Raw genomic sequence first — 20,074 nt, forward strand, 5'->3', positions numbered from 1 at the left:
CAGGCAGTATGCATTATGATTGATCGATAATGGGATGAGCTCTCACCGCAACTACTACTCTTCTCAGCATGGGCAGCCTCTACTTGCGAATATACCGAGTATTTGCACGTCTTCACGCCAATAGAGGATCAAGCAAGCTCCCCCAGATCGGCAAAGAGCTAGGTACGATAATCAGGCGCCGGCTGGTGTAACAGAGAGCTTCAGTGGCCACCAAGATGCAGGTACCGCCAGGCACGCGAGCGACATGGCGCCCATAGGTGCTCAAAGCGAGGCACATGCTGCAGGTACTCCGTACTCGAAGCCTCAGTCTTTAAGGCCGTCTCCAGCTAGCCCCTGGACTAGGTTACTTTGGCTCCGGCTAGGAAGTTTGAGCACGGACCCTGAATTGAAGGCTGCGCAAGTTCGCACTAAGGAGAACTCAGAGAGCTTCGTATAACTAGCATGGCACAAGATGATTCTTTCTCCATACCTACCTCTCCGTAATATGCATGGAGCAGGCTACAGAGCCTTTTGAGCAATATGAGGGAGGGTCCCGTTCTCCTTGCACTAGCTGAATACTGCTGGACAGAGCTGGGATTTTTGTCTTGGCCCTGTTTGCCGCTCGAATAGGTACTAATCTCCCCTTCGTTGCACTCCATATTCTCGAAACAGAGCCAGCACTTGTCAACGAAAAAGCCGATAGCCATCCTTCGCCTTGCGGCCGCTCTCTTTTGCTGCTCTGTACCTCTTACGAGGACCAGTTCTGCTTACACGAGGAGACTGTTGGAAGAAAATAGACTCAGCCCGTTTCAGGACACCCCACATATGATGTATCACGATCTTAGCCACCCACTTAGACCACTCACTCCGAATCAATCCTTGTTCTCTGATCAACCTGGATCACGAATTGGTATTAAGCTAGACTGCAGCCACAGACAAATACGGCATGCTGCAGAATTAGCTCTGTCGAGATAAGCCATTTCAACATGTCCAACTGGATGTGTTAGCAACCAGCAGTCACAGCACTACTACTACTACTACTACTACTACTACTACTACTACTACTATATAACTCGACTTTGGTCCACTAAAACGACTCACATTGGTCATTAATATGGGTTCAAATTTAGGACCTGGTTACTCTATAGACGGAACACTCATACTGCTTTGCTTGCAGCTCAAGTGCGGTTGGCCATAAGCATCTACCAATGAATCTAATACAGCCAAGCCATCAAGCAACCCCCCTGGTGCGACGCCTCTAAACGGCTACTACAGCAAGCCATCGACCTCATTTTGTATTGCGGTAGCCCACCGCCGATCCCGCTAAGTACCACTATCTAATACTGTCGATCCCAGTCTTGGACTCGGCGCATTCATAGCCGATTGCCGGCTTGTCATCCCTCCGATCTGCTTCTCTCCGTTTGTAGAGCAACTCTATCAACCATACCTCTATTCAACTTCATTGCTCTTGCGTATTGCTTTGTTGTCTTAGGCCTGTAATCGACTACATGTCCATATCGAAGGCATTCGATCACCAGCTGACATCAGCCTGCTGACTGTACTACGACGTTTTCATCTGCTACCTTCTTCAAGCTTCACAGGGCGGTTAAACGATTTAACAGTAGATGGGGTTCGCATTTAACAAGATGGACGTGCGTAGATGATAATATTCCGAACTCCATATATACTACTACCTCTTACCAGGTAGTAGTAATACTGCTTTGGTACCCGCTGCCAAAGCAAGTACTACATCTTTTACCCCTTTAAACGTTGCCAGGGGGGAAGAAACTGAGCAGTAACATTTCCTGACGGAGGATCACTAAAGAATGAAAACGAGACGGTATTCTTAGTAACGGTCACCTCGTATGACATTGTCGTCAGCGTCAGATCAGTCTTGCATACACGACACTTTTCAGCTGGGTAGTAATGCTAGCAGTTGCTCGTACTGAGCCAAAACGGCGGGCGCATCCCTGATACAGGAACAGGAGTGCATGTTTTATGTTTTAGGTTAGCAGTCCAGCGTTTGGTTTTGGGAGTACGAGAAAATGCGGACTATCTAAAACACAGCCCTGCCTTGACAGTTGACCGATTGGGTAAGAAGCTATGCATAGATACAAGCTGAAAATAAAAATAGAGGTGTCATGATAGGTTTGTTTGTGATAAAAATATCCCCGTCAATTTATTACCTAACCTAGTATCCCATCCGTTCGGAACTTGGGTCGTAAGCCTGGCCTCCTATACAAGCATATCATTCTCCTTTTTGCCAGACTTTGCGAAACCATCTATCCTTGACTACCTACCTATAATAGGTAGTCCGAAAATAAGAGGCAAGACGCATGTAACAGCCAAGATAATGCTCAACCGGAACTTGCACCACGCATTTGTTAAATTTAGGCTTTCTCCGTCTCTTTGATGTTGTCAAGGCCCCTTTTTTGTGGCTCCTTGTAGGTATAACTGTTATTGGTTGGCTTTCTTATGCCTCGGCCTCTTTATGTCCCAGCACGGCATAAACCCGCGAACCCGAGCCATCGGTGCTCTCAAACACCCAACATCGAACACACAACCTTTCCCCTATACGCTAGGTAGTAACTTCTTTTTCGTGAATCGTGAATCGTAGTGCCGCCCTCCTTCTCCGGAATTGTCCCGTCACATGTTTATGAAGTGCCACGCAGCCGCCCGGCTGCGGTATCAACTCAAGATCGACCATTGGATCCATAAACTAGAACATTGGAAACTTTCCAAAGTCCCCTGGTTTCCCCATATAGGAACTTGCTCTTGTGTGTCAATGAATAGTAGTTCTTTCAACTGTTGCCACTGGATCACCGTGCTGCAACCCGAGCACCAAGCTTGCCCGTCGATAGGAATCCTCGACAACCCATCTCCCCCCTCCATCCAATACCCAAGACGCCAAAGATCAATCTTCCGTCTGTCGTCAGTCGTAGGCCGCTATCGGCATCAGAGCCCTTCTCATGCACCAGGAAGCAAACCTGCTCAATCTCGCCCGGGTGCAGCACCGGCTTTTTGTCTCCATCCGAGAGCCAGTTGCAATCCTGATAGCCCAGGCCTTCCTCCACATCCAGCACCACCTTTTCCAGTTGTATTACGTCCTCGCTGCAGTTCTCCAACTGCGCCTCTAGAACCCATTTTCTGTTGCTGCTGTGGTTTGCACTGGGCTCCACGGCACTGACCTTGGTCCTCACAATAAGAGACGCCTTGCATATGAATTGATACAGCTTTCTGAATGTCCGCGTCCGCCCACTTGTCTCCGTAGCCTCAGAGTAGCTCACCGTCACAGCCAAGACGTGATTCCCTTCCTCTTTCAAGTCAAAGCCTACAATCCTCTGCAGCGTGCCACCCGGCTCGAGATCTACCCCTCCCGCAGGCGTCGCACCGTGGATGTTCGCGGGCCCGAGTTCGAGCTTCTGGGTTCCTCCCAGACCAGGGGTCTTCATTTCAGCCTCGATGCGAACATCTCGTATGCGCTTCGCCGCATCGGGGGGCAGATCGTTGTTGGCGCAGAGAGTGCAGCTGAAAGTCTCGCCCACGTAAGCCGAGCCGAACGACACCGGCAGGTTGAGGATCGGGCTTAGCAGGAATGGGTCGGGATTCGTATTCGAGGCGGATTTATAAGCAAGCGAGGCGGGTGCTGGCTGCGACTTGGTGTTGGGAGGAGAGAATGGAGGATCTACTGGGTACTGCGTTACGAGAGACGGTTGAGACAGCCTACAGAGAGAGGTTGGCCACGGTTAAGGACAGATAGAGACGCCCAATCAAAGAGCGTTTGGTGCCTACCTGAGGACTTTGACAGAAACCGAATGCGGCTCCTTCACGGGATCGTGAGAGGGGTATGCCTGATGGGACATTTCTATCCTGGATTGCGCCTTGTGCTGGGGAATTAATGATTGTTTAGATACTTGGTAGCGACATAACCGTGGGAAGCGGAGCTGCTAAGCAGCTGTCACCAAGCTCGCTATCGATAAGAGATTAGGGACCCCATGTCTTCTATTATTAGCACCGGCTATCTTAGGCTTTGGACCTCAAATCAGAAACCCAGGTCTTAAAGATGTCTCCGAATACGGAGTAAATTTGATGTTCATAGCAATGGATCACCTGAAGTTTATGCTTGTATATAGGTTATTATAACATATGGAGATGTACAAAACAATTTACAAGATTAATTCGCGACATATTCTTCCTTGATTTCCAGAAGCACCTATAGCTAGGTAAAGCTCCTTAGCTGCCAAATCGGCTAATTTCTCCAAGTCTCCTCTTGTCTCCAGAAACGCGAATCCTCCTTTCTTCTATTAACCCTCTCGTTTGAATATTGGAGTAGTATATGTTTTATGAGCTTTGGAGAAGGCTTACAAAAAATTTCTTCATATTTAATTTCTAGAAATTACTCAGCGGGTAAGAAAAAAAAGGGGGGGGGCGGGGATAATCCTTGAGATCTTCTATTCATGGCATTTACAGCGTCATCACAGCCCCTCATGAAGACAGCAAAGCCAAATCTGCTCTTGTGCTTTGATGCTTTCGGCACTTTATTCAAGCCCAAAGGTGCAGTCGCTCAGCAGTACGCCGAGGTCGCGCATCAATGTGGCATTGCTGGCTTTAGCGATAAGGAGCTTCAATCTCGGTTATTGGAAGCAATTAAAGACGAGCGGGAGAAGAATCCAAATTATGGGAAAGCAACGGGATTGGGCGCCACTCAGTGGTGGACGAATGTGAGTAAATCCCGGGGTTGTTTTACACTAAGCAGCTCTATATACCTAGCTTATTAGTTTATCTCTCTTTAATATGCTTCAAAACTCTAGCGTGAGAGCGATTTACCCATATCTGATATCGGTTGTCTAGGTCATCCACAAAACATTTACACCACTTATGCGAAACAACCAGGCCCTTCCCCCTACTCTAGTCCCAAAACTATTACACCGATTCTCCTCCAGCGAGGGCTATGAAGCCCAACGTGATCTTGTCCCAGCAATAAGGGCTCTACGGCAGCGGATATCCCAGCAAGGGGTTGAGAGGCTTGTAATTGGAGTAATCACAAATTCTGACGATCGAGTCCCAAGCGTCCTGTCATCTTTTGGGCTTGATGTTAGCCCGTTACGATATGGCACATCTTTTGAAGCAAGCACTCTTCAAAAGAAGCAATATGATATTGACTTCCATTGCATGTCATACGACGTTGGCGTGGAGAAGCCAGACAGACGGATTTTTAACGCCGCCGATATTATGCTTTCTCATATTATCAAATTTCGATATAACGAGACTCTTACGGAATCCGATCTAGAGAGTTGGCAAAAGGTATTTGTTGGCGACGAGATTGCCAAAGATGTCGTCGGGGCTGCTGAAGCTGGCTGGAACCCCGTGCTCCTTGATGTCAATGGGAGTTCCACTGAGATAGCTAGCTTGGAGGATACTCCACAACAGACTCTCGAAGATCTCTTTGAAGAACACGCTTCTGTAAGAGTGAGTTCGATTCGAAACCTGGTTACATGGCTTACAGGATCGGAATGGGAGAGGAAATAATGAAGAAATAAAGATAACAACGCCAGTTTGATTAAAGATGTGAAATACTGAGGCAATATTCGTATAGTAAGAGGTTATAAGCCATACTCTTTTGAGCTTTTATATCCTACATCATCACCAATTTGAACCGTCACTTTCATACACATATCGTAGCAACCACTATTATTACTCTGGCCCAGATTAATAGTTTACAGCCTGTGCTTGTCAGCAGTCAAGACTTCTCACACAAGAACCATCAACTTTTTCTTCCTGTTTGAACAATAGTTATCAACAAAAAATACTGGTCTCATCAAGACCAACTCCCTACCACTGGATTTATGTCTAAATTCAGATGTCTGGACTTGTCAGTTTTAAAACCTTTCGTACCAAACCTAAGATATCGTTCGGCGCGTTTGAACTTGCAGCTCTGCGCTTCCTCCAAGCCATTCGTGTACGAGATCTGTAGCCCCCTATTGTCAACCATGCATATTACAAAGTCAGCATAACAAAAGGAGTTGCAAGCTCTTATGTCAGTTATGGAGACCTATTCCTTTAAAGCCCAGGAGGGGGCGGAACCTAATTCATCAAGTAATTAGTTAATGCTGCGTACTTGGGCGTGTGAATCAGGGATATACATACAGCACTGAAGCTTCCACCAGGAGGCGGCGGTCCGGATGGTGGTGGAGGTGGTGGTGCAGAGCTTGGAGGAGGTGGTGGGGGAGGAGCTGCTTCGGCAGGAGGCGGCGGAGGAGGAGGAGAGGCGGATTGACCTGGGGCTGCTGCTTGAGTCTGACCTCCGTAATACTGTTGATACAAGGCGACATAGCTGCAATACGTTAGTTCTCTCATCAGGACAGACTTAATAAGGCTGATTTACTTAGCGTAACCACCATATGCGGCATAGGGATCGGCGCCATTATAGTATTGAGCATATTGCGCAGCATAGTCGGCTGTGCTTGGCTGTTGGGTGGCTCCTGGAGCAGGGCTGTTGGAGGCACCGGAGTCGGAGTTATATCTGTTATACGAATTGTACGAATTGTGGTGAGAGCCGCCATGAGACCTGTCGTGAGATCCACGGTGGTGATGGTGGTCGCCATAACCGCCACGGTCATTATTGTAGCGAGGGGGTCGGGCCTTGAATTCCTCGTACTGCTCCTTAACATTGGCAATCAAGTCTTCGCAAAGTTCCTTGGCCTTGGCAACCATATTTGGGTCAGGCCCTCTGAAATAAATGTCAATAAGGCAATCAGAACGAAAAGGAGGTCCAATATGAATACATACGTGACATGAAGGAACATGTCCTCGTCGCTTTCACAGTTTGTGGCAGCTTCCAGATAGCCTGAGCCTCGGCCTTTGATTTGGACTCGACAGCCGGTTTCTTGCTGGATGTGTTTTACATAGGCACCGCCATGACCAACTACTTGAGCACGTAGGTTGAATCCGGGAATTGGCTCGAGAGTAATGGGAATCTTCTCGTCGGGCCATTTGCGCTGGAAAAAGTGGTCAGTTATAATCAAGTATTAGCAAAAGTTCCAGGTGGTATCTTACTCGTCCAAATTCATCACGCTCAACTTGCGGCTGCTGCTCCTGGTCTCTGCGTCGGAATCGTCGTTCATCAACTAGCTGGGGAAGTTCCTGCTTGATGAGATCGTTGATCTTTTCCACAGCGGCTTCTAGCCCAGCCTTGGAAGTACTGGTTATGTGAAGATATAAAGGAGGGTTCTTTTGCGCGAGGCCAATGAGAGGCTAAAGTTAGAACAGTGTATAAGAGTGTGGTGTAATATCATTGGTTCATCTTACCGCTGCAGTTGCCATGCTCTTATTAGGGTAATAGCTACCACGTGTAGTGACATCTGAGAAGAAAGGTCAATATAGGTGTTCTAGAACTTGATGCAGCAAGGATTATTGCGTACCAGCGCCAGTCTCGTTTCGAATCTAAATGAATACGAGGTTAGTGAGAGCCAGAAAGGGGGGAGCAGTTGCAAATTCGCAGCTACTAGAGCATGATGATTTGGGTTGTAGTGTTGCGGGCGTCAAGCTAACGAAGCTAGCGGAGCAGATAGATTGAGGGTCATTTACCATTTCTTGAGTAGAGCCCTTGGTCAACAGGTATCGGTTTCGCAAGTCGTTGACTTCGATGTCTTGGATATAGTCGCCGTCGGCAACATACATCTCGGGCTTCATCTCATTGTCGCCTGGCTTGTCGGACTCCGCGCCCGAAGATCTGATCGGAGGGACATCAACATGCTGAGGGGCCTTTCGCGCCTGCAGCTGGGCATTGATCTTGGCGGCGGCAGCAGCTATTGTGCGAGGTTAGCTCGTCGCAATCGCAAGTTCACGCGCATTTGCGCCTGAAGAGATGTGAGTCAAAAGGGCGTACCAGCAGCCGCAGCAGCATCTACTGCGGGTTTCTTTGTCTCGGAAGAATCATCCTTGGGAAGCGGGCTGCGGTCTCTGCCTTCGTGGCGGCGCGTAGGCGGAGATCGAGAGCGCCTGTCGAATCTAGATGCTCGTCTGGGTTCAGGCTCCGTCTGGTCGAAACGAGACCGCTTTGTTCGCCGCTCAGAATCCTCCATGGTGTCGCGAAAGAGATGGTCGGTTTGCGATTTGAAAAAGACGGTTGTTCTGCTGTTTGGTAGGAAAGGCAAGAGACGCTCGCAATAGAGCCGAGGTTGCGTCGTACTTTAGCAAAAAAATCAGATGAAGGATGCAAGGCTGCAGGACACAAGAGTTCGCGACATGCGTGGATCAGCACCAGTAGCCAACCACTGTGCTTGGGCACTCTTCAGAGGGTACTTGGGTACCTAAGTGGGTGATTTTTTTCTATTTTTTCTTGTCTTTGTTTATTATAGCCTCGTATCAAGATTAGATAGACAGGGGTGCGCCTAACTAGCATCGGAAAAATATACTCGCGCGTACAAAGTGCAACTACCTTACATAATGCCACTTAAAGTTGCACCATGGGGAAATGCCCAGTGAGCCTGCGGTGTCGGAGCTCTTGCTTATACAAGATCCCTGTAGCAGTTGGGGGAAATCGAGAAGCTGCAAATTGTGAAATCCTGCATCTTTAAGCAATGAGTTTCAGGACACGCCATCTTGCCGTCTATGGTGGCAATGCAGTCAGCCACGCATGCGCTCTTACGTGAGGCTGGTTGCGGGTTGATGCTGCTTTGGGGAGCTGGGTTTAACCAGAAACTCAGCAGCTACCTGGGTATACATAGAGGGAGAGCAAGGGCTCCCATGTAATAAATGCTCAGTATGACCTATATAAAGTGATCAATTACATAACAGAAAAAAAAAAGATTGAGCCCGATAAACACCATCAGCTTCATCGGAATATGTAATTTGTATTTCCAAATATGCCGAAGATGGCCGGATCGCGGGGGAGTTTATGCGCGGGGCACGCTCCCATATCCGATCGCTTTCGGGTGCTGGAATATGCTCGTAATAGTGCTACAGCCACTGAGCTTTGTAGGCAACTTTAATGCACTCAATCGCCTTCTGAAACTGACATCTAATCAGAGTTTTCCTTTACCTTTCACAAGCCAGTAATAGAGCAGGTGTAGTCGTCATTTGTGGAAAGATAAATGCAGCCGTAGCGGAATCCTATTCCTATATTTAGCGGCCATCCGCCCAATCCTGACCCATGCTAAATCGCTGTCAGTCAACCTCCGGTTTATCGGAGCCCACCTCCGTCTCTCGAGGCCACTAACTTTTCTGCTTGCATTTAAATCCTTCCTCCTTCGCTGACTCAACGCTCACGAAGCATCCAACTATCAATTCCATCGCCGTCCGACTTGCTGTCTCCCAGTGACCGAACTCGATTGGTTCACGGCACTGCAGGATGGCTTCGCTTCGGCCGTGGAGCGCGCCTTTGCGCCTCGCTGCGAAGTCGTTCCCCACCGCTGTGCGGACGACGACTGTGCGACACAGCTCATCTAGCAGCTCAACCTCTGCCATCGCCTACAAGGCTCTGCGCCGTCGCTCGGCTCCTCTGCCCATCACCGACACTCCTCCGGCCTGGTCGGCCCAAGCCGCCGTCTCCAACATTCTCTATGAGACGCCTACTCCCTCCATGGCGCCTCCGAAGCGTCACATCCTGAACTGCCTGGTCCAGAACGAGCCGGGTGTGCTCTCTCGCCTCTCTGGTATTCTCGCTGCCCGAGGCTTCAACATTGACTCTCTGGTTGTGTGCAACACCGAGGTCGAGGATCTGTCTCGCATGACCATCGTCTTGACCGGCCAGGACGGCGTTGTCGAGCAGGCCAGAAGACAGTTGGAAGACTTGGTGCCCGTCTGGGCTGTTCTGGATTATAGCAACGCAGCTCTGGTCCAGCGCGAACTCCTTCTTGCCAAGGTCAACATTCTCGGACCCGAGTACTTCGAGGAGCTGCTCGCTCACCACCGCGAAATCAGCAGCGGCGAGCGCGATGGCGAGCCGGTCAACGAGTTTGAGCGAACTCTCGAAGAGTCAGCCAAGGACTTCCATCCTAGCAAGCTTGCTGCCAGTGAGGCTCTCCGACACAAGCACGAGCACTTGAAGACCATCACCTACTTCACCCACCAGTTCGGAGGTAAGGTGCTGGATATTAGCACTACCAGCTGCATTGTTGAAGTGTAAGTCATACAATATCCTCCGTGAGCGTCATTCATTAAACTCCCCGCTAACATTCCGGATAACAGCTCCGCGAAGCAGTCGAGAATCGACTCATTCTTGAAGCTGGTTTCTCCCTTTGGAATTTTGGAATCTGCCCGTACTGGTTTGATGGCCCTGCCCAGATCGCCCCTTGCCAAGTACACTGAGGAGCCTATTCACAAGGAGGCCGATGAGGTTGTCGATGCTAGCCAGCTTCCTCCTGGTTAAAATTATGTTTTTCTACGAGTATTAATTGTACCTAGCTAGTGCCACCTGGACACTTGGCGTCTGGTAAGGGAAATGGTCGTTGGTTTATAGCAATTTTGTATGAATTCGATGTTTTTTTACCGCCTGTGCTTTGTGTATGTGCAAAAAGTTTCTTCTTAAAAATTTCTTATAAACTATATAAATTTTGAAGTTTAATATTACTCGAGAACACCCTTGTTTACAACGAAGCCTTCCAATGCCGCTGTGAAGAGAAAAGAAATTAGCGTTGTGACGTTATCTCGTAGATGGCTCGCAAAAGAGTGACTTACCAACAGCGGCCCAAAGTCGGTTCTCCGCCTCGGGGAAGACAAGAGACCTGGGACTGTAAAAAACCTCGTCCGCAACTTCCTCCGGGTGTCGGGGTAGGCAGTGCATGAACTTCCAGTTATCTTTAGCGCCACCTCGCTGTGCGAGTTCATTGGTGATCTGGTATCCAGCGAAAGCCTTGAGCCTCTTCTGCTTTTCAGCCTCCTGTCCCATAGAGATCCAAGTGTCGGTTACCAAGATATCGGCATTCTTGATAGCTTCCTCGGGAACGGTTGTCTCTGACAGCTTGCCGGGTGATTTAACGCCATTGGCAGCTGAGTTGATGAGCTTCTTCATGTGGTCAGGGATTCCGTAGCCCTGAGGTGAGGCAACAGCGATATCGACGCCGGTCTTGATGCAGCCGATGGCTAGGTCGAACAGCACGTTGTTGGAGTCGCCGACCCAGGCAACCTTAAGACCACTGAGGTTGAGGCTGTTGTCGCTTGAGACAGACGATGGGAAGGCCTCGTAGATGGTGAGAAAGTCGGCAATGGTTTGCAGGGGGTGGAAATCATCTGAGAGGGCATTGATAACGGGCACGGTTGAGTGCTCTGCCAGTCCTGTGACATCAGAGTGAGGGCCGACTCGAGCGACCATGCAAGATGTCATTGATGAAATGACCAGAGAGGTGTCATATAGCGACTCATTAACCTGTCTTACAGTGTTAGTGATGAAATAGTTCAATAAAGCTCTAGGAAGCACAAACGCCAAGCTGAATATCATCCTTGCCAAGAAACATGGGCTGTCCTCCCAGCATCGCGACCGCCGCCTCAGTCGAAACACGAGTCCTGGTGCTTCGCTTGCTGAACATCATGGCCACCGTCTCACCAGCCAAGCCGTTGCTTAGTCGCGGCACTCGGCCAGACTTGACGTCCTGTTTCCGGGCAGCAGCATTTCGCACCAGGGCAGAGAATTCTGAAGGCTTGAGGTCGCTGATGGACATGAGATGCCTGGGCTTGGCGGCAGCTTGTGAGTAGGCTCGGCTTTGGAAGCCATTGGCCGCATTTCGGAGAGCTCGCGCAGCTGTCTTCATGACGTCCTTTTTTTTAAGCTGGCGGGAGAAGGTTTGCTTAGAATTGGAGCTTGCAGATAGCAATTGGGATGGGGAAAATACCAATTGTCGCTATGAGATTGAGAATAGAATGAGCTAATATCGCTCCAGATGGTGATTTTATAATAACTGCTTGTGCGAACAGCTAAATTGTAGAGTCACGAAGAGTTACCAGAGCCGCTGAAGAGTCAGTCATCGGCGCCGATGTGAGGTTTGCTGCAGGAAAAAATGTGGGGTTGCTGGCTGGAGCTCTAGCCCCGTTTGACGCTTTATATAAGAGGCATCTATTAATATGCAAGCACTTTAAAGACTCCGGATGCGGATGACGAGATAAAAAATGAAAACGTTTTGAAAATTATTTGCATTAGAGAATTCATAGATTCACTGAGGTCAAAGTGGGAAATATATTGTATAGAGTTTATTTTTATGTCCAAGTGTGCGACAACAGCAGTATACGCTTTTTGAATATATACTAGTAAATTATATACACGTGCTTGCAGAATTGTGAAGCTATATACCACTTCTAGAAGTATTAAACGAGTAATTAGAAGGTTGAAATCTTGTGATAATGTTATTATCCAGCTCTCACAAGAGATTCTTCGCGATCAACGACTTAGGTGCTCGCATCGGGGTCGACATCAGCAAAGGTAGTGCCAATGGCAACCTCATCGTACCAGACCTGGCGGAAGCTCTGGGTACCAACCATCTTCTTATCATCGTGCCAGCTGTTGGCATAGAGACCGATGCGGAACTGGAAGAGGCTGTCGTCGTCGATGGTGGTGGAAACGTTGTACTCCTCGTGCACCTTGACGCCGTCGAACCAGACCTTGAAGTAGCCGGTGCCATCGGATGCCCACTTGATCTGGAGGATGACCTTGTGCCACTGGCCGGGAGTGATGGGGGCGAGGTTGGGGCGAGTGACGATGTTGCGGCCGCAGTTGGGCTGGCGGTAGTGGCCGTTGACATAGCGAGCGTACAGCTGGCCGTTCTGGGTCCAGATCATGGTGGAGGGCATCCAGTCATCACCGTCACAGCCAGCGCCAGGGCGGTTGGCAATAAACTGGGCAAGGTTGTAGGACTGGGTAGAAGTCTCCCAAGTGTCGGAGAGGCGGAACATGAAGCCGTAGAAGAGCTCATCGCCACGCTTGTAGCCAACGTCGTGGTCGACCTCGGAGTGGTAGCGGTCAGTGTACGTGGTGCCAAGGTAAGTCTGAGTCATCTTGAGGGCGCTGGTGCCCTTGTAGACGACATTGCTAACTTCATCGACGGTGCCATGAGCTTCTTTGCGAACGTAGTCCCAGCCGTTGAGGTGGCCATCGTTGTAGAAGGTGCGGGTGGCGCTGGCCACTGGCAGAAGAGCCATGGCGGCGGCGAAAAGGGACTTGAAAGCAACCATTTTGAAGACTCGACAGAAGTAGCTCTGTATAAAGCTTGAGACTGAGTTGATTGGGTTGGTGGAGATGGAGATTTCGAACAAAATGATCGACGGAGCCGTGGCTACTTATATTTATGTCTTTCCACGTTTTCCGTCGGATAAAGCAAGCGCACAACACTATTGATTTGGCCCTGTCTGTTAGTCTACAGATGCCGAGGAGTAGCGTGCCTTACCATTTCTTGCAGCTACATCGATACGATATTGGTATTCAAGCACGATTATGCACCACTAAATTCAAGAATTTGGTTCATTCGGAACGACCATAATTGCTTTCGAATAGCTTGTCATCAATACGGAGAAAGAAATGCCGTTCAGTTAAAGAGTGTTTCTTGGTAGACTGGCCAATCAAGTTTAATTGTGCCCCTGGGGATCGAGCGGATTGCAACCTTGTTTCTCGGATGGATCTCGGTGGATCTCTATGCTTAACCAGCTAATGGTTCCCAAGTGCCAAACTGGGCAGGAGAGGTCTAAATGGCGTGGGTTGGGCGTGGGTTAGGCTGAGCTGTGACTGGTGGATTAAATTCCAAAAGCCATTCTGGAAAATCAAATCTAAGTACTATCAGTCGGGCTGTCTGTCGAACTCGCCATATCTCACTTCCAAGTTTCCTATAATGTTTAACAGGCCATCTCACGGGCGTCATACGTAAACTTTCCATATCATGTGGTGAAAAATTGGCTACGGGCTTGCCGGCTGCTACATTTGGAACCCGCACACGAAATCGTGATTCAAGTTACACCGTGTATCCTGAATTCCTCATATTCGGTATTTGAGCAAGTTCTGCAGATTACAAATTATTTGCTTTGGGCATATAGCAGCGGGTTTAGTACGGAGTAGATGTGCATGTCTTGGCTCTCTTGGCTGCAATGCATCTACGCGAGCATCTACGCGAGCATCTGGGAACAGGATTTTAAGAGAGCCTTGCAATTTCCCCTTTGGGATTGGAAGTCCTCTGACAGGAGGCCTCGAGACGCAAAATTGTGATAGTTTGTCACTTCTGTTGCCTTACAACTCCCTAGAAGAGAGAGAATAGCGAGTAATGCCATGGGACCCACTAAAGTAACCATGAAAGTAGAGTAAAATTTAAGTTTAGTGTACCGCGTAGCGCCTTAGTGATGTCGCAGCATTATTAACGCTGAGCCTGATCAAGTTCTACGAGATAAATGTCGGACGAAGCGATCAACAATAGCAGTGCCTGTTACATATTTATTATACGTGAGAATAATGGGTCATTATACCGCAGCTCCGGCTCCAAGGCTAAAACCAAAGGGAGGACCCGGCATCGACGGCTCTTCACTGCTTGCGACCTAGACTATTCCATCAGTAATCAATTAGGTAGGCATAAATTATCCATAACGGCTGAGCATACAGTGGGCTGCCTGTGGACTTGTAAACATGGGGTCCTGCCTGATGAACAGCAAGCCGTAAACATATAGTTCTACAAATAGGAGCATGCGCTAGTTGAGATTGCCTAAAGAGGAAGCTGGGGATATTCTTGGCGCCTTGCTGGCCGCCGGAGATATTACGCTCGTCATTTAAGGGCAGAGATATGGTTATTGCCAAGACTATTTTCTACCCTACTGTTTTAGGTCTTGCGTTTTCGCGGCTACATGATTCCTCCAATCACGCGGTTGGAAGCTCTCAGACGAAGTGAGCAGCATTGAGGCAGCCCATGGAGCGGCCCCTGTAGTGTGTTACTCGTATGGCTTCGGAAGCGTCGAGAGAATATTCATAGCGTCTAGGCTAGCACGACACATTACTAAGAACAGAAAATGCAATGCATACCACTTGGGCGATAGCATCACCGCACTAACTGTAAAGAGGCAGGTTTAAAGCCACATACCTATAAGTGCCAGGTGAAGCAGGTAAGCATAGAGTAGTAAAGATGATTTCCGAAATTGTTTATCCGCAGGGAGGCGATAAATTCATCTACCGCCAATTTACTCTGATCGCTAGCTTGGTATCTATGATGTGGGTGGAACATGTCTTCCAACTTGTTCTTCAATATAGAGTGCGTGTTTCCTCGATCGAGAGGCCCCCGGAGCTCCGTCAAAGGATGTTCCATCTTATCTTTTTTTTTTTTTTTTAATAATTAGCTGACAATACAATTTCAATGGAGCACCCTCAGTTCAGCCTTTGCAAGTTTTCCTTGCTTAATGGGCTGTCAATTCGGAAGCAAAAAAATACCATAAAGAATATTATAACCATAAGCACACAGCTCTATTATTAAGCACATATTTTACTGTAAGCTATAATATTTAAACAACTTGTTTTCAGCGGCTACTATTACTTCTACAATCTTTCCTACTCTGATTACATCCAGTACCTCTATTACAACCGCGTATCTCAGTCATTCTAGAGCTCAGTCAAGAGGCTCTTCATCTAGTTATGCTATTAATTGGCTAGTAATAACTATTCTATGAAGCACCCGTCCACTCAAGTTCTGCAGATATTATTTCCCGGCGAGATTCGAGAGACTGTACTTTGCACGGTATCTCAGTCGAGGGGTGCTCCAATTTTAATTGTCCAATTAGCCCTGATATAGCACCTTGCTCGGGATGCTCCGTACCTCAAGTGAGGGATGCCTTTCGAGCTCAGTCGAGGGATGCTCCACTCTGTTAGTTGGCTACCGTAGCCAGGTTAGCAAGATACGAACTTGTTTAATAAGAGTTGTATTATAATAATATAAAAGTTCAAGCTGAAAAAAAGCTTGAGTCGAGAATTGCCCCATTGTTATTATTCGATTAATGCACTTTATAAAAACGAAAACACATCATGACTGAGCAGTCACAGCACCCCTTGGTTAAGGTATAACTGCTTTATGAGACCGTACCTCAACTGAGGGGTGCTCCATTTTATTTATCAGGATTAGCCAATAAGATCTTATAAAGCATCCCTCAGGTAAAGTGCCTTATCAGGCTTAATGTGGTGTTCATATCTCAACTGAGGGGTGCCCTGGTTGTTCACCCGAGGGGTGCTCTACTTTTTGAACAGAATCAAGTGCGCTAGAGGTGTTCAACTAAGGGGTGCTCCTTTGTTATCTATTGGCTGCAACTATTTATTTTGCGGAGCACCCCTCAGTTGAGGTATACACACGCTTTATCTATTGGCTAGGAAGATATAATTATGGAGCATCCCTCAACAGAGCTCCCAAAGCATCTCGACTGAGGTACGAGACCTGACTAGCTTAATTTGGTTAGCACCCCAAGCAGGAATCTGAGACCAGGTACGGAGTACTCCGTGCCACTACAAATGAGTGGTGCCTGCACTAATTTTAGCACAGGTGGCGGCACGTTGGGTGGCAGAAACGGCCCCTGCGCAGGTACTCGGTACTCCATCATCTCTTTAAGGGGACTGAAGAGGCGTTACTAAGCAAGTGTGACCCCAATGAGCCAATCACATCGACTGTCCACGTGCTGTCCCCGTACTCGTGCCGCGCCGATACCCAATGGCCCACTCCTGTCACTCAGTCGTGACGACAACAACTTCCACCTTCAACCCAAGCCGTTATTACCATTCCAACCCATCTTGGCGAATCCGGAAAGCTTGTCTTGCAGCAGCGACCATCTCCGCAGTCTGGAGCATCCTCCACTCTTTGCAGCTATACGCTTACGGCAGCCGCTACATACAGCCTATTCAGCCTTCAGTGGGAGGTGACGTCTCGCCAGGGGACGCATCTTGCTGCAGTCTTCACGCCATCGCCCAACTCCGAGGCCCGCCATGCCTGATTTCCGGGTCGTGGTTAGCTTCTTAAAACCAAATTCTCGTTCTGCCGATGCCTCAACACTCGACAATGAGCCGCCGGAGGCATCGGAGACGTCTCCTTTGCTCTCGTCGGAATCCGAGCGTGGACCAGTCACTGAAGCTTCGCCATTGCTTTCTGATGCCAACCATGGTCAAGAGAGTGAAGATGGCGAAAGTGACAGCTTAAATCAGTCTCCGAAAAAGTCAGAAAGCCGCCTACGATGGCCCTCAATTATAGCCATTGCAATCTTGGCCGCCCTCACTGTGGTGGTCATGGTCTTGGGTTTCCTCGTTCCTCCCGCCATCAAGACTTACGCTGAGACTGCCGCCGTTATCGAACCAACTGGTTTATCTCTCGAATCTCTCACTCCGGATAGCGTCCGTGTGCGGATTCAAGCCAATTTCAAGCTGGACGGCGCTCGAGTTCAAGATGACACTGCAAGACGCCTCGGCAGATTAGCAACCAGCATCGTCAGAACCCTCGATACCGAAGAGACAAACGTTAGCGTACGTTTGCCCAATTACGACAATGCTCTCCTGGGCTCTGCTGTTGTGCCGCCATTGACGATCAATTTGGTTGATGCTCAAACTACTGTGCTGGACTTTGTGGCAGACCTCAGCCCCGGAGACGCCGAAAGCCTTCGCCAAATTGTGAATGAATGGATAGATGGCAAGCTTCAACAGGTCAAGGTGACCGGTTCGGCTGCACTTCGTATCAAAACAGGCATTTTACCTCTTGGAACTCACGATGTGGTCGAGTCCATGGTCTTTGAAGGTCAATCTCTCTACCGCACCTTTGCTGCATTGTATTTTGGAGAAAAAACAATAATCTGAACAATCTTTTCATTTATATTCTTGTGTTGCAATTTTTGCTAATTCCATTATAGCCAAGGAAATCCCATCTTTACCCGAATACAACATAGACCGTCTCAACATCCATGACGTTCCTATTGGTGATGGAGGACGGATGGCCGTTGGTGCGAACGCATCAATCGTCGCATACAACGACTATCCAATTGGCCTCACTGTTCCACAACTTGCATTTGATATCCTCGTTCCCAATTGTGATCCATCCGAACCCCATATCATGATCGCCACTGCCATTACCCAGCCAATCGATGTGGAGCCGCATGCTAATGTTACGGTTGATGCCGCTGGCGTTATCAACGATCTATCGGAAGAGCTTACCCAGGCTTGTCCTCTCACCAAAATGTCACCGCTGGACAACTTTTTCAAGCATTACATGAACGGTGAAGACGCTCAAGTCTTTGTCCGAGGCCAGAACTCCAACGAGTCAGATGTTCCAGAGTGGATCAGGTCCTTCCTTAGCAGTGTCACCGTTCCGATCAGCTTCCCAGGATCATCGTTCGATGATGCGATTCGAAATCTTTCTCTTACAGATGTCGACTTCAAGCTTCCAAGTCCTTTTGCGGATCCTAATGATCCCGACTCAAAAGCTCGTGTGTCTGGGACGATTCAGGTTCTCGCCGTACTTCCCTCTGAACTGAATGTGGATATCAGTGTCAACAGTCTCCGGGCCAACGGTAACATTTTTTACGAAGGCAAGAAATTTGGCGAACTGAATGTGCAACAGTGGCAAAAGGCCAAGTCCAGCAAGACGAACAACCCTGAAAACGGCCAACCGGAGCTTGAAATCACGTCCAGGATCACCGATGTGCCCCTCGACATTACTGATAGCGATGTCTTCAGTGATGTCATGGGACAGCTTTTACTCGGCGATGAGGATCTTCTGCTTGATGTTGAGTCTCTTGTCGATATCAAGGTTTCAACGGTGCTTGGAGATCTGGTTCTCAGAGATGTCCCCGCAAAGGGCAAGATTCCAGTAAAACGTTTGTCCTCGCCTTGGTAATTTATTGCGTGGCTCGCTTGTGATGGTGTCATAACGCGTCTTTTGAACTATCGAAAGTACGCTTATGATTCACCTCACAAGATGCCCAAGGACAGCTCTGCTAACTAAATGGAACAGAGCTTCCTGGTAAATCTCTTACGAAACTTGACCCACACGTCTACAATCTGGTCATTCTTAATACAACGAAACATGCTGTTCACATGCAGGCATCAGTCAATATAACAAATCCTACACCTTACACAGCCTTTATTCCTTTTGCAACTGTTCACGTCTACAACAAAGAGCTCATAATCGGAGAAGTCACAGTCAGCAATCTTGACGTACAATTGGGCAATAACACAAATCTGGCCGTATCCGCGACTTGGGATCCGGTATCTCTTGGCGGCGAGAAAAGCCACAAGGCCGCCGCGAAATTATTATCCGACTATCTTTCGGGCCAAAACACAACATTGACATTCAAGACTCATCAGGGCAGTATTCCAAGACTGCCCATCATCGGCGACGCTCTCTCCAAGTTCAACATCACGCTGCCAACACCCCGAATCAAACTTCCGGGAGACAAGAAGCACGGCAGTAGCCAGGGTAAAAACTTTGTGAGAGATGCCGTCTTTCATATTTTCTCTTCTACGGCCTCTTTCGATCTGGCATCGCCACTAAAGCAAAACACCATACATATTGAGATGATAAACGCTACAGCATATTACAACCATACAGAACCTGTTGGCCATATCCTCTATGATGAGCCGTTCGATGTGCCTCCAGGTGTGACAGAGACTCCACGACTCCCAGTTACATGGTCGGCGGATAGCATCGGCTATGATAAACTGATCGATGCCATGGACGGCTCATTGAAGCTGGATGCCTCGGCAGACGCGAGACTGAGAATAGGAAATTGGATAGAGACCGTCCATTACGAAGGACGGGGGATTGGAGCTAGGGTCAGGATATAGACGGTACATTTCTTTCGTTCATTCGTTCTTTTAACTATATGATATTGTTTTGGGTTTTATTTGGAGCAGCGTTTGATATCTATCTTGGACTTTTTATTTGATTAGCAAGTATTGCTTTGGTATACAGGTTGAATTTTTTCTACAAGCAATATATATACGGGATACACAGAGATTTCTCAAGTTGAATACATAAAATCCGTTTGCAAGTAGGCAGTGACGTGAATTTTTGAAAGAATGCAAAATTGAATGAGTATATTTATCACCAGATTTTGGCAATGCGCTACATCTAATCCTGGTAGGAACTCTTCTTCGCTCAACAGCCATCACATA

The 20,074-nt window shown here is 48.3% G+C and overlaps 7 protein-coding genes across 7 annotated transcripts; 3 read left to right on the forward strand and 4 right to left on the reverse strand.

The window, feature by feature from the left end:
- Positions 1-2,798: 2,798 nt before the first annotated feature.
- GGI43DRAFT_378337 (trafficking protein particle complex subunit 13) lies at positions 2,799-3,842 on the reverse strand (the record flags this gene model as incomplete). Its single annotated transcript, XM_083202680.1, has 2 exons — positions 2,799-3,702; positions 3,772-3,842. The coding sequence occupies 2 exons, from the start codon at positions 3,840-3,842 to the stop codon at positions 2,799-2,801; spliced, it is 975 nt and encodes a 324-aa protein (XP_083065946.1).
- Positions 3,843-4,466: 624 nt separating this feature from the next.
- GGI43DRAFT_378338 (uncharacterized protein) lies at positions 4,467-5,508 on the forward strand (the record flags this gene model as incomplete). Its single annotated transcript, XM_083202681.1, has 2 exons — positions 4,467-4,700; positions 4,831-5,508. The coding sequence occupies 2 exons, from the start codon at positions 4,467-4,469 to the stop codon at positions 5,506-5,508; spliced, it is 912 nt and encodes a 303-aa protein (XP_083065947.1).
- Positions 5,509-5,653: 145 nt separating this feature from the next.
- On the reverse strand, positions 5,654-8,063 carry GGI43DRAFT_427038 (KH domain-containing protein; the record flags this gene model as incomplete). The annotated part of the gene is made up of 9 exons (XM_083208762.1): positions 5,654-6,063; positions 6,127-6,313; positions 6,365-6,709; positions 6,769-6,977; positions 7,036-7,233; positions 7,288-7,340; positions 7,401-7,422; positions 7,567-7,787; positions 7,868-8,063. 9 exons carry the CDS (start codon positions 8,061-8,063, stop codon positions 6,040-6,042), a joined length of 1,455 nt encoding a protein of 484 aa, XP_083065948.1. The 3' UTR covers positions 5,654-6,039.
- Positions 8,064-9,331: 1,268 nt separating this feature from the next.
- GGI43DRAFT_378340 (acetolactate synthase regulatory subunit) lies at positions 9,332-10,351 on the forward strand (the record flags this gene model as incomplete). Its single annotated transcript, XM_083202682.1, has 2 exons — positions 9,332-10,104; positions 10,171-10,351. 2 exons carry the CDS (start codon positions 9,332-9,334, stop codon positions 10,349-10,351), a joined length of 954 nt encoding a protein of 317 aa, XP_083065949.1.
- A 143-nt stretch (positions 10,352-10,494) lies between these two features.
- On the reverse strand, positions 10,495-11,977 carry GGI43DRAFT_389996 (ornithine carbamoyltransferase). Its single transcript, XM_083204267.1, has 4 exons — positions 11,811-11,977; positions 11,403-11,747; positions 10,660-11,347; positions 10,495-10,592 (listed from the first exon to the last, which is right to left on the reverse strand). Exons 2-4 carry the CDS (start codon positions 11,727-11,729, stop codon positions 10,549-10,551), a joined length of 1,059 nt encoding a protein of 352 aa, XP_083065950.1. The 5' UTR covers positions 11,730-11,747; positions 11,811-11,977; the 3' UTR covers positions 10,495-10,548.
- Positions 11,978-12,360: 383 nt separating this feature from the next.
- On the reverse strand, positions 12,361-13,143 carry GGI43DRAFT_427040 (polysaccharide lyase family 20 protein; the record flags this gene model as incomplete). The annotated part of the gene is made up of 1 exon (XM_083208763.1): positions 12,361-13,143. The coding sequence occupies one exon, from the start codon at positions 13,141-13,143 to the stop codon at positions 12,361-12,363; it is 783 nt and encodes a 260-aa protein (XP_083065951.1).
- Positions 13,144-16,495: 3,352 nt separating this feature from the next.
- Positions 16,496-19,950, forward strand: GGI43DRAFT_389998 (uncharacterized protein). The gene is made up of 3 exons (XM_083204268.1): positions 16,496-17,699; positions 17,812-18,774; positions 18,912-19,950. Exons 1-3 carry the CDS (start codon positions 16,901-16,903, stop codon positions 19,742-19,744), a joined length of 2,595 nt encoding a protein of 864 aa, XP_083065952.1. The 5' UTR covers positions 16,496-16,900; the 3' UTR covers positions 19,745-19,950.
- The last annotated feature ends 124 nt before the right edge of the window (positions 19,951-20,074 follow it).

The sequence above is a fragment of the Trichoderma evansii genome (assembly GCF_050947405.1).
Source record: "Trichoderma evansii strain SZMC 28006 chromosome Unknown GGI43scaffold_1, whole genome shotgun sequence".
Lineage (NCBI taxonomy): Eukaryota > Fungi > Ascomycota > Sordariomycetes > Hypocreales > Hypocreaceae > Trichoderma > Trichoderma evansii.

Bases quoted from the DNA above. Each gene is read 5' to 3' on its own strand.
- GGI43DRAFT_389996 (XM_083204267.1), bottom strand. From the start codon at position 11,729: ATGAAGACAGCTGCGCGAGCTCTCCGAAATGCGGCCAATGGCTTCCAA. The intron at 11,348-11,402 runs GTTTGTGCTTCC...ACTGTAAGACAG, and splicing joins AGGATGATATTCAGCTTGGC to GTTAATGAGTCGCTATATGA. The intron at 10,593-10,659 runs GTAAGTCACTCT...TTCTCTTCACAG, and splicing joins CCGACTTTGGGCCGCTGTTG to CGGCATTGGAAGGCTTCGTT.
- GGI43DRAFT_389998 (XM_083204268.1), top strand. From the start codon at position 16,901: ATGCCTGATTTCCGGGTCGTGGTTAGCTTCTTAAAACCAAATTCTCGT. The intron at 17,700-17,811 runs GTCAATCTCTCT...ATTCCATTATAG, and splicing joins CGAGTCCATGGTCTTTGAAG to CCAAGGAAATCCCATCTTTA. The intron at 18,775-18,911 runs GTTTGTCCTCGC...TAAATGGAACAG, and splicing joins GGGCAAGATTCCAGTAAAAC to AGCTTCCTGGTAAATCTCTT.